General features: G+C 36.6%; 1 protein-coding gene across 1 annotated transcript in view; it reads left to right on the top strand.

Annotated features, from left to right (window-relative positions):
* The window catches only part of SUPT3H (SPT3 homolog, SAGA and STAGA complex component), a 633,656-nt gene that overhangs the window by 518,836 nt on the left and 101,026 nt on the right, over positions 1-13,794 (top strand). The window contains exon 9 of the mRNA XM_044675330.1: positions 2,333-2,440. Coding sequence (XP_044531265.1) covers positions 2,333-2,440 — 108 coding nt within the window. The remainder of the gene's footprint in view (positions 1-2,332; positions 2,441-13,794) is intronic.

Raw genomic sequence — 13,794 nt, 5'->3', positions numbered from 1 at the left:
ATTCTTTATAATCTGTCCTCTGGAGTCATGATTGGCCACTATACCCATCACCATTGTATCTCTTTGAAAGCTGCTGGTTTTGACAATATCATCATTAGAATATAAATTGTTCCTCAGATTCTATTTACATCACTCTGTGTCAAGACATACAAGTCTGAACTTTTTCTGAAACTGGCCATTGCATCATTTCTAGTAGCACAGTAGTAGTATTCCATTACATTCATATACCTTGTATTTGTCTTTTTTTTTCCCCTGCCATTCCTCAGTTGATGGTTATTCCCTTGACTTCAATTTCTTTGCCACCATAAAAAGAGCTAAGTATTTTTGTACAAAAATTTTCTTTTTTTTCTTTCTTTGACATTGGGTTATAGGCCTAATATTGGTATCCCTGAGTTAGAAGGTTTGCATAATTTAATAAATATAGAGACATAATTCCAAATTAAATTTGCTTTCCAGAATGTTTATACCAATTCAGTTTTAGCAAGTGCTCTTTTCTTAAAACCAAGCCTTCCTTAGGCAGACCTTTATAGTCTGCCTCTAGTCTTTATCCTAGTGGAGCCCCAGAAATTTTGTGTGCTCTAACCAAGCACACTTTTTTCTTCTTCAAACATGATATTGCATCTTTTGCTGCCCACTCTACTTTTGTATAAGCTGTCCACCATTCTTGGAATGTATTTCCTCATCACCTCTGTCCCTTATACTCCCTGGCTTCATTCAAAGCTCTTCTAAAGTACCATCTATTTGAGACCTTTCTGATCCCACTAACTGTTAGTGTTGTCTCCCCCCCTCTCAAAATTATCATGTATCAATCCATTATACGCTTTGTATATATTTATGTATGCACAAGTTGCTTTCTTTGATTAACTGTAAGCTCTTTGAAGGTAAAGATTCTCTTTTTGTCTTTGTGTCTTCAATAGTTAGCACCATGCTTGGCACATAATAAGTATTCAATAAACACTTGATGGTTCACTTAGAGCATGTATAGAAAAATATACTGCATAGGAATGCAGTTTCCCAGAATACCAATTCCTAACTATGAGAGAATTTTAATGTCATAACCCTGTGTAATGTACTATTCTGTTTAATGCAAGAAACATTTATGAAGCACTTAATGCTTGAAAAATATTGTGCCAATTCATGTGATATAAAGACAGAAACAAAACAAAAATTAATCCTTGTCTTCAAGGGTTTTAACACCCTTTACCATTCACTAACTTGAACAAGTTGCTTCCCCTCTCTCTCTCTCTCTCTTAAGCCTCTAATTTCTCACCTGTTAAATGGAAACAGCAATATTCTTTTTAAAACATTTTTTTATTTATTTTATTAAACATTTCCCAATTATGTATAAGAAAAAACTTTAACATTTATTTTTTTTGAGTTCCATATTCTTTCCCATTTTCTCACTCCTCCTCTCTCCTTGAGAGGGCAAGCAATTTGATACAGTTTGACCTGTGAAGTCATGCAAAACATATTTCCATATTAGCCATGTTGAAAAAGAAAACAGACAAGAGAAAAATAAAGAAAGCTTTAAAAGTATACTTCAATCTGCAATCAGAGTTCATCAGTTCTCTTTCTGGAGATGGAGAGCATTTTTTCATCAAGGAGGACAGTAATACTTATTCTATCTACTTCAAAAGGCTATTTTTGAGGATTAAATGAGATGTCATATGCTGAATGCTTAAACCTTAAAATATGAACTATCACTATTTTATTATTTTGAGCCCAAATTTCTACTGCTCACCTTTTCCTGCCAAAAAAGTGGTATATAGTGCAATTAATTTAAGTATATAGGAATGTTTCATTTCAAATATATAGACATATATGTTTTAATATAAATTTAAAAACTGAATGCTTTAAGACAGTGATGGGCAAACTATGGCCCTAGGGACAGATTCAGGCTCCTTGAAAGGTTCTATCCTGCCACTGAACATTATTCCTAATCTGACGAATACAATGAGTAGGATACAATACAATGAAACTTTGAAAGTGGCCTTAGAAACAGACTGACAGATAAGCATTTCCTTTCCTTTGGCCCCCTCTTTAAAGTTTGCCCATCACTGCTTTAAGAGATTTGAGGGATAATTTTGTAAAACTTTTTGAGATCATTAGGAATATCATAGAGAACTATACCCTTGCTCTATAAGGATAGAAATAGTATGTCTTTTAGACCTACCCAGAACCTATAAAAAAAGATTAACATTCAGCAAATAGATAAATGGGACTGTGGTAATGTTCACAATGGAATCTTCTTGTCCTTTTTTTGTGATGATCCTGTTTCCTCAAGGGTCAGCTCCAGCTTTCCAAATTTGTTTTCTTCATTATTCTCTTTTAGTTGGTGGATCTGGCTCTTCTGGTCAGGCAAGATATGGCACCCAAAGCAGGTGACCCCTTCAGCCATGCCATCTCTGCTACTTTCATTCAGTACCATGCTTCTACTGAGGTAATGTTTAAATCTACTCATGCAATACACTGCTGCTTGATTGTGATGCAAAGATAACCCTGAGTCCTTTGAGACTTTTCAGGTCTTAAATATGGGAGTTGGGTAGAGAGAAAAGAGTACTGGCTCTACACTCAGATGACCCAAGTTTAAATCCTCCCTCTGACCCTTACTATCTGTGTGACCTTAGCCTCCATGTGTCCCAGTTTTCTCATCTGTAAAATAAGGGGATTGTATTTAATGGCCTCAGAGGTTCCTTAAATATATGATCCTAAGTCCTTGGAGGTCCTAAGTCCAGGAAGTAGAGTGTCTATCTCATTCATGGACCAGACTAGCTCAGTTTGGCTACTAAGTGATAATTTTATTTTTGGCCACCGCAAATCATGAAACCATTTGCTACAATGACTCAGCAGGGAGTGAAATCTGAATTAGGGGAGAAAGTACCCACACAAATAATATCCATCTCTTTTGGGAGAAAGTGAAGAAAAAACTAAATACATTTTATACAACATTGTACCAGGAAAATGCAAAAGAATTCCCACACTCAACTTTGATTCTAGTGATGCAAAGACTTTTTTCCAGTGCCTTATGAGAACCCTATACTTTCAGCTACATAAGCAAACTCCAGCCTCTAAGTCAGTGATGGCAAACCTATGGCAGAGGTGCCAATGATGGCATGCATAGTGTTCTCTGTGGGCACATACTCACTCCACCCCCCAGTTTATTAGAAAGGCAGAGGGACTTGGGCAGAGCTGCTCCTCTCCCCCTTTTCTCATGGCATTTTTTCACATACCTGTCTCTCTGCCCAGCAGCCCAATGGAAGCTGTTTTCTTCCTCCCCTGTGTGGGGTAAGGAGTTGGGGGGCAGGGTGTGCCCAGCACTTGTGTTGGGGAGGAACACAGCACGTGGTCTAGGGGGGGCACAGCACAAAGTCTGGCTCTACAGAGTTGGGTTTGGGGTGTGGTTGGGGCCAGGGCCTGGCACACTGTCTCTAAAAGATGCACCATCACTGCTCTAAGGGAAAACCTTCAAGAAATAGAATGTTATTCAAGGAACAGCTTAGCTTAGACCAGACAGGCTTAGCACCAATGGATAGGATGGGAGGTGATGGATTTGTTTGGCCACAAGAACACATAAAATCATTCACTAAGGTAATATGAACACTGGTAGGGAAAATGCCATACATAATAAATGATATTTTGAAGGACTAATGTATAAAAAAGATTCATTTTTTTGGCCTATCAATCAATGGTTGTCTTCCTTAACCATAGCAATAGAATTCTACAGTCTTTCTTTATAGGCCATTATCTTACAAAAAATATAAGAAGATATATTCTTCAGTGAAAATAACTTAGTCCATAACTTCCCTTTCATTTTCCTAACTATTTTGCCTAGTGACTGAAGAAGAAGAAAGGTTCTGGAGAGTGGTGTTCTGATTTAATAAAATAATTTGATTTTCATCTTGGGTCCTTTGTGCTGATGTGTTGTCTGCTTATGTCTCCACTGTAGTGGATGCTGAAAGCGCTCTCCAGGAAAGTGGGAAAATTTCCACTGGACTTATATCTAGCAAATAGGTCATTTACCACAGTAGTTAACAACAACAACAACAAAAAAAAAAAAAACTGAAGTCAAATGACTGAGAAATTTGGGTTAAGCAAGTAAGTAAGGAGAGAATTCTGACTGAACTGGTTTGGATCCACTACAAATTTACAGTAATACTTCAGTTTTCATTGACATTGACGAAAACCAGTTTTTTTCTGCGAAAAATTTGTCTCAGTTTTCATTGGTTGCCTCTGATTTCATTGGTGTGCTCACTTGACCTCGATGCTAATTTTGCAAAAACAGAGGTCGACCCACACATTCTCCTGCTCAGTGTGAGCAATACATGCATTGAAAAGCAAATAAATCCATTTATCCATACAGATAGCAAATGAAAATCAGATAAAGCATACAGAGGAGAATATATACCTGACTATACAAAATGAATGAACTCTCTCATTGGGAGTGAGATATCTCAGTTAAGTAGAAATTCTACTATAGTATCTCAGCTGAGAAGAAGGACGTAATCAAGGTAACAACTCCTCTACATGTCAGCTTCTTTCCAAAGTCTTTCCATATAATGCCTTGATACCTAAGGTCCTTATGGAAGGGGTTACTCTTTTTCCCCTCCTTGCTCTCTTCCATATGCTAAGAAGAGTCTTCAGAAAGGTAAATGACATGTTAAATGTTCGTTTATTCTTTACATTAGTTTTCTACATTCATCTTATATTAATTTCTTATTGTTTTTAGTATTAAATACTATATTCTCTATAAAACGTGGTTTTGGCATGTATTTTTGGAGTGTCTAGAATGAATTAATTGGATTTACATTGATTCATATGGAAATAATTGCTTCAGTTTTCATTGGTTTCGGATTTAGCCGATTGTTTTCAGATGGGTTATCGACAAAAAACTGAGGTATCACTGTATACTAAACTAATTTCAACTGTGCTCTCACTGAAGAAGGATATTTCTACTTTTTTTCATTATTTTCATTGATTCCATATCCCACTCATTATAGGGCTGCCCCAAACTTTTTCTTTTTGTCCTCCAGCCTTCTATCCTACTCTAAAGGCCAGGCTCACCTGCTGAGTAAAGCACTGGTTCTTTGCAACTTCAGTGTCATCCTGAACTCCTCTCTCACTCACCCTACATATCTAATCAGTTACTAAATCTTCTATTCCTCCCACATGTGTCCCCTTCCATTTATTCACACAGCCCCCATCCTCCTCCAAGGACACCTGACCCCTTTCCTGGATGACTATAATAGTCTTCTAATTAGTCTGTGTACATCAGGTCACTCCCATTCCAGACCATTCTCCACAAAACTGCCAAAGTGATTTGCCTAAAGCTGAGGTTTGACTCTTAAGATCTCTCTTTAAGATCAATACAGACTCTACGTTTGGCATTTAAAGCTCTTCACAATCTAGCCCCTTACTACATTTCTTTTCTCCTAACATTTTATTTTGCTTTGCACATACTATGATCAAACCATCCTCACACATAGCATTCCATCTGTTGTCTCTGTGCTTAGAATGCTTTCCTTCTTCAGCTCTGATTCTTAAATCCCTGGATCCCTTCAAGGTTCATTTCAAATCCCATCTCTACCTTCCCTTCTGAGATCACCTTCCTTCCACTCTGTTTATAAATTTTATGTACTAAATTATATGTTATCTTCCTCAAAGTAAGCCATTTGAGAGCAAGGGATGTTTTTGCCTTCTTTATATATCCACAGCACTTAGCTCAGTTACTGGCACTGATAATGAGTTTTATAAATGTTCATTGATTGATTAATTGAATTAAGAAAGTAATGTAGGTTTATTTTCTGACTATATTATGTTTACCTATATATGTATGAAAGTCAATTTGCACTCCATCCTAAGAGAAGCTGAAAGCACCTAAGGAATGCATTTTTACTCTTTAGGTTATCAGGGAGAGTGATTTTTTTTTCTTGAAAGAATGGTAAAAGTGATATAATTAAAATGGTGCTATATTACCTAAAGAAATTTATAGATTTAATACTATATCAATCAGGCTACTTTATAAAATTAGACAAAACAAAATTCAATTGGAGAAATGAGAGCTAAAAAAACTTGAGGGAAATAATTTATAAAGCAAAAGTAGTCATGAAAGAGGTCTGACTGGCATTACCAGATCTGAAACTGTATCAGATCTGAAACTGTAATCATCAAACCTTGTTTGTGTTGGTTAAAAAATTATAAATTAACCAATAGAATGTTAAGTAAGAGTCAGAAACAATCAAACACAGTATCCTGGTGTTTGGTAAACCCAAAGATACCAACTACTGGGGTAAGAGCTCCCTAATAAGAAAAACTCCTGAAAAAGCAGATAGAAAAATTTAGGTTTAGATCGACATTTTACACCATATACCACAGTAAGTTCTAGATCAGCATTGGTGAATGTTTTTGACATCATGTGCCCAAAGTACAACTCCATTCCCTGTGAGTCCCTCACATTACCCCAGACAGCAGAGGGAGGAAGTGCTCACACTGGGCAGCTGGACAGAGGGTCGGGGCATGCAAAAAATGTGCTCAGGTGCTTTGGGGAGGGGAAACAAAGCAACTCCCCTGTGCCACCCCACACCCATGCCAAGGCTTCAGCAACATAGTTCTAGATGATTATATCACCACACTCTGAATGGTCATCCAATGAAAAATTTAGAGGAGAATGGAAAGAAATGCCTTGCACAATTTTGGCTAAGGGAAGATTGTTTTAACCAAGTAATAAACAGATATGAATAAAGAAGATAAATTGAATAATTTCAGTTATACAAAATTACAAAATTTTTGCAGAAACAGCCAGTATATGTAGATATAATAACATTTAATATTTATAAGTAAGTACTTACTATTTGCCAGGGACTGTTCTAAGCCCTTTACAATTATTATCTTATTTGATCTTCACAACAATCCTGGGAAGTAGATAGTATTATTCTCTCTATTTTACAGATAAGGAAACTGAGATATTAAGTAATTTTCTTAGGGTTACATTGATAGTAAGCACCTGAGGATAGATTTGAACTCAGATCTTCCTTACTTTAGGTTGGATGTTCTATCCACTGAGCCATTGAGAGGAAAGTTGTTAATTGTAAGGAAAAAAATACTTCGTAACAAATTTCTCTGATGAAGGAAGTTAGGTGACAGTGGATAGAGTTTCATGACTTGGAGTAAGGAAGACCTGAGTTCAAATCCTGCCTCAAAAATTTACTATCTGTGAGACCCAGGCATGTCCCTCAATTTCTCAACTGCAGTTTATCAAATAGATAGGAATAATATTAGCACCTAACTCACAGGGTTGTTGTAAGGAACAAATGAGATAATATATGTAAAGATTTTGCAAAATTTTAAAATTCTATATAAATATTAGAGATTATTTTTATTGTTATTGTTATAGATATATAGGAAATTGATACAAATATATAAGAAGAACCACTCCCTGATATTTGAGTGATTGTAGACTGAACAGGAACTTTTGTAAAACAGAGATGAAAGCTGTGAAACAAAATATGAAATAACTATATGAAAGAATGTCCAAATCACAAATTAAGGCAGCTCTAGGGTCTCACATCCGTCAAGTTTGGAAAGATTACAAACAATGAAAATGCCCTGTTGTGGGAGCTATGAATTGATTTAGACATTAGAGGAAACATTTAGGAATTATACTAAAACTGTTGAACCTTCCTAGCAACTAATGCACAATCACAAAGAATAAAGATCCTATAGGAAAAATACTTTTCTATATGTATTATGTATATATGTATATATATATATATGTGTGTGTGTGTGTGTGTATACACAAATGTTTATCTACATATTGTATGTAAACATATATATTTTGTATATATTTTAATTTTTTTTAACGTCTGGATCTCTCTATCTTGCCCAAGTATGAAGTGTAGAAAGAGCTGATTTTCTGTTGATCAGCATGGGAGCTTTGACCTGCTCCATTTCTCTCCTGAGCTGGTTCAAGCCTTCTTAGGCAACCTCCTGGCCCCTGGCCCCTACCCCCCAATCTCAGTAGCTTATCATCTTGATTTTGCACTTACTTTGTACACTCAACTGGTTTAACCCACTGTAACTCAGAACTCAAAAGTTTCTAGTTCCAGCCTCCCCTGTTGCTGGAATTACAGGCATGCACCACCATACCTGGCCTATAAAAATACTTATAACAGCATATTTTATAGCAATAAACTGGGAAGAAAGTGGAACCTACCAACTGGAAAATACCTTGAACAAAATTTTCAATATAAATGTAATACAGGAGACAGCTAGGTGGCTTAGTGGATTGATAGTCAGGCCTAGAGATAGGAGGTCCTGGGTTCAAATTTGGCCTCAGACACTTTGTAGCTGTGCGACCCTGGGCAAGTCACTTAACTGTCATTGCCTAGCCCTTATCCCTCTTCTGCCTTAGAACCAATTTCCAGCATTGATTCTAAGACAGAAGGTAAGGATTTAAAAAAAAAAAGGTAATACAATTACCATACCATAAGAAATTATACATATAAAGAATCTAGTGATTTATGAAGATGCAAAGTGAAACTAGCTGAACAGTGTAAATGATAACCCCAATAACCCAAGGAAGAACAGCAATGAAAGCCTTTGGGACTCTATAATCAATGCAGTGCCCGATCACAATTTCTGAGTTCTTAGTGATGCCACATATTTCCTGCCCTTAGCACAGAAATAAGTGGTGGAAATGGCATTTTAAGATGTGGCCAATATATTGATTTATTTTACATGACTATTTGTTATTGGGAGGCTGGGCAAGTAAGGTCACTGGGAAATAACAATTTTTTTTAAACCCTCAACTTCTGATAAAATTAATACTGTGCATTGGTTCCAAGGCAGAAGAGTGGTAAGGGCTAGCCAATGGTGATTAAGTGACTTGCCCAAGGTCACCCAGCTAGGAAGTTTGTGAGGTCAGATTTGAACCCAGGACCTCCCATCTCTGGACCTGGCTCTCAATCCATTGAGTCAACTAGCCGCCCCCAACAATGATTTTTTAAGAAATAAAAAATAAAACATTTCAATTTTTATTGTTTATTTTTATTCTTATATATAACATAATACAATACATATGATTCATTATAAATATGTAATAAATTATAATAAATATGATTATCCTAGAGAAACAAATTTTCACATTAGCTATGACTAAAAATCTATGTCTCGTTCTATTTTTTTCCCTCTTCCCCAGGAAGGCAGATAATATGATATAGGTTGGTTATGTTTGATTTTTTAAACTATAGACAAATAAGCCTAACTTCTATTTCTGTCAGAATTCTAGAACACATTATAAAAAAGAGGGTAAGGAAAGTAGTGATTACTAAAGGCATCATCAAAAATAAGTCATGCCAGACTAACCTCATTTCCATTAGTGACAGATAACTTCACTAAGTTATTAAAACAAGGAAATATTTTAGCTAAAATATATTCAAATTTCACCATTGCTCTGAAATGTACAGCATTTTTGTCAGTGTCTCATTTGAAGGATAGGTAGCTTCCTGATGTAATTTGCAAATGGCATAAAGCTTGGAAAAATAGCCAACACATAGGATGGAAGAACCTAAATCAAATGACAACACATTAAGACAGTGAACCAAATCCTTACTTGCTAATGATAACTATAGTTTTAAAAATTAATTTCACAAATAAAAAATAGGGAAAGTTTGAGTAGACAGTTCCTGTGAAAAAGATCTGGGAATTTTAATGAGTTGGGGTAATTTTGAGGACTTAAGGAGATATGATATATGAAGTGCTTTTACAAACCTTAATAAATATTAGCTAACATTATTAACAGTAATCTTAACTAACATTAATGAATAATGTTGATTATTTTAAAAATGAATGGTTATTCATTATTAACATTATTATTAAAGTCCATGAGGGCAGGAGCCACACTTTCCAAGAAACACATCTTTCCTAGCTTATAGAACTGTGGTCTTCATATAATAGGCACATAGTAAATATTTGTTGCTTTAGTTGACTACCAAGGTCTCTGGATTTAATGTTTAAGATTTTTTTCCATCCCGTCCTCAAGGCATATGCTGAAATTTGGATTAATGGAGATATGGATAGTCAGCAATACAGCACATAACATTTAGCCCAGCACATGATAGGTGCTTTATTTATAGATTTCAATTTCTAACAACTACATTTATTCATCTTGTTGAAATAGCAAGGAACTTTGATTCCTTACCATGCCACCTCTCTAATGTAATCAATAAATCCTCATATTTCCAGCAGTTGGGAGGGCTTCTTCTATTGTAGTAGATACATCTTGGAGTGTTGGAAACCTGCCTGTCTGTGGGAGTAACTAATCTTCCTGTCTGGCTGCTTCATGCCTAAGTATGTCAACAGTCTAGGGGGCAGCTCGATTTTCCCCTTTCAGGCAAGGTGAAAGACATTTGGCTAAAGGACCAAAGAAACCATCAAGATTGTGCCAAAGTTAGCCTTAGCTGAATCCACATCAGTATCCCAGCACAAATTCCTTCTTTGAGGATGGTCTCAGCTATTCCCCAGGGTACTTAAAAACTATGTAGCAGTACCTACTCTTGCTATACTTTAGGAATGTCCCAAAGTGTACAGCCAACCCAACAGGATGTTTATGCTCCTCAGAAAAATCTGACTAAGGAAAAATCCAAGAAATGGATTTAAGTTATCATAGACTAAGTCTCTTACAGATCCACTTTTTCCCTTTAGAAAAAACCACACCAGGCACCTCTCAGTCAGTGCATTTGAAGAACATCCTAAATCTTGTCTGCTTGCTTTTGAATAGCATTCATTTTGGTGATGTTAAAAAAATACAATTTTGATGTCAATAAACACCCCTTAAAATGCCTTTGATATATGTATGCTCTATGAATAAATGCATAAGTATGTTTTTCATTAACATCAGACCAATATGTTGTAACATTTATAATTGAAGAAATGTAGTGTACATAATATGCCCAATTCTCTTCTTTGCATCCAAGAAAATGCTAAAGACAGCCCTTCATTTTTCTCCTTTCTTGATTCTCCAAGGTGGCCAGCTAGGCAGAAGCCAAGCTGCCCTGGGGAACTGTTTGGCTTCCACAGCAACTGTTTCCAGCTACATAGCAGCTGATAAAAGCTTCCCTATGCAGGCTGATTTTCAGGGCATAGAGTGTGGGCTTTCTGAGAAGCAAGAGCATAAGGATCAAGGAACACTGTAGCTGAATCCCATTAGTAATGGAATACCCACCTCCTACTCACCAAGATTCTTCATTGCCCTAGTTCTTAATTACAGTTGTTGATTGAGATAATGTTATACAGAGAAGTGGGGTGCTTCTTTCCACTTTGATCCCAGTGCTAAGTGACTAGCATATTGTTTTCTCCTATCCACAAGGCAAGAACTGGCCGCCATAATCAAGTAAACATTTGCTAGGCTTCTACAATGTACTATATGCTAGACTAGTCCCTGTTGACAGCAAGTTTGAAGAAACAGGACATATACATAGAAAACTAAGTAACAGTATTTAATAAAATATACATATTGAGGGTGAGGATGGTGATGATGATGGTGATGGTGATCTACAGCCCTTTTGCTTTTCTGTGGGTACATTACATTTCCTGTCTCTTTCTTTGCACAGGCTTTCCCCAGTCGTGGAATTCACTTCCTTCTCACTTCCAATCATAGCTTCCTTCAAAATCCAGCTCCTATGCCAACTCCTACAGTAAATAGCCAGATTTTCTAGCCCATCCCTGCAATTGCTAATGCCTTTATCCCAGAAATTGCTTTATATACATTTTATATTTAATTTTCTACGTACACAACATTTTCCATTCCTTCTCTCACACACACGTGCATACATGCACAACACGTATGTACCTTCAGAGCTTATTTTTCCATATATATCTAGAGAGCTTAGCACAATATTCAGCATAAAGTAGATGCTTAATAAATGCCTTTTGAATGTTTACACATGTTTGCCTCCTGTGAAGAAGAGAATAGTATGCCCAATAAGTAATAAGGGAATTCAGAGCAGGAATAGTCAGTCATCTGCAGTAGGTCATGAACACCTACATCATTGAAGAGCTGGAATATGTATCTTGATAGCATTCCAAGAGAAGAGCCTGCCTGTGTGTGCAAAGATTTAGAAATGAGAGTGTTTGGGGAGAATAGACCTTTTTGACAGAAATGAAGGATTCATAAAGTTTAAATTTGATCTCATATACAATGGGCAGCCATTCAAAGTCTTTGATGGGAATGATGAGAAAATGGTGTTATAAAAAATTTAATTTAGTAGGGTATGAAATGGGATGCCTTAGGAGACAGGGGGTTCCTCATCACTAAAGATATTCGAGCAAAGGCTGGGTGACAGCTTGACAGGGATATTGTAGTAGAATTTGTTTTTGGGATACAGGTTTAACTAGATGCCTCTGAGGTCCCTTCCATTTCTGAAATTCTGAAAGTTTACATTAGATCAATGAAAGATTGGAGTGAAGTATTTAGGAAGATGATTGCAGTAGTCTAAACATGAGGCTGAAAAGGGCCAGTATTTGCTGGATAATAGTGAAAATAGAAAGGGAAGGAGATCTATAAGTTCATTGTAAAAAATGCCATCAATAGGATTTGACATCAGAGTATCTATGGAGCAAGAAATCAAGATTATTGTATTTGTAATAAGGATTTGAGAGTAGAAGAACATTGGCATAGATAATCTCTCAGACACCTTCCAGACACCTCCAAATTCTATGATCCTGTCACAGCAAGATTTTAAGCCTGAATTCCTTTTTGTTGTGGTGATTCAGTCGTTTGACTGATTCTTCTTGATCTCATTTGAGGTTTTCATGGCAAAGATATTGGAGTGCTTTGCCATTTCCATCTCTAGCTCATTTTACAGATGAGGAAATGGAGACCAACAGAAGGAAGTAAATTGCCCAGGTCACATAGCTAGTAAGTGTCTGAGGCTGGATTTGAACTCGGGAAGATAAATCTTCTTGACTTCAGGCCAGGCACTTTATCCATAGCACCACCTAGCTGCCCCATGCCTGAATTACTAGTAGAGCAATATAGTACACACCATTGACTGAAAGAGGAAGTTATACAAAAGCAGCTTGTTTGGGACAAGAGAGGAGCCAAAGAAGTGATTTAGGCAATTGGAAGCAATTGCAGGATGTAGTACAGAGAGAGGGGGTCATGACAGTTTTTTCAAGCTTTGGCTGAGTTCTGAAATCAGTTAGGAGTTTAGAATCTTGAAGGAAAGTGTCAGCTGGTAAGATCCCCAAACCGACACTTTCCTTCAAGATTCTAAACTAACTGATTTCAGAACTCAGCCAAAGCTTGAAAAAACTGTCATGACCCCCTCTCTCTGTACTATAAGGATTTCCACATGGAAATTAAGGGCCATACCTCACCTGAAACACTGGCAGGAGTTTCAGAATGATTCTTATCTTTTCTCCAGACTTCAAAAAAAAACAAAAACCAACTAATATCTGTAGACCTGCTTAGACCATCATTTTCTGTTTAAAATAACAAGAATGTCCCAAGGACATATGCAAATAAACTGTGTCTTTTCATCTTTAGATTAAAGTACCATCAAATTCATAAATCATTTGTGCTAAATGTCCTATAAGCAGCTAGCTTGGTCTCTTGATTTTACAGCCACATCTTTTTGGGGCAAATTCTGGCATGAAAACCAGCCCTGACTCCCCTGAAAACACACCTCCTGCTACACCAACTGCTCCGACATCTGGACCACAACACCCAGGGAAAAATCAACCAGGGACTCTGGGAAATGGAAATGTTGGACAAGACTCAGCTAAAACAAAGCAAAG

The sequence above is a fragment of the Gracilinanus agilis genome, chromosome 4 (assembly GCF_016433145.1).
Source record: "Gracilinanus agilis isolate LMUSP501 chromosome 4, AgileGrace, whole genome shotgun sequence".
NCBI classification, from domain to species: Eukaryota; Metazoa; Chordata; class Mammalia; order Didelphimorphia; family Didelphidae; genus Gracilinanus; species Gracilinanus agilis.
The sequence above is the reverse complement of the archived record's forward strand: the minus strand, read 5'-3'. Positions and strand labels throughout refer to the sequence as shown.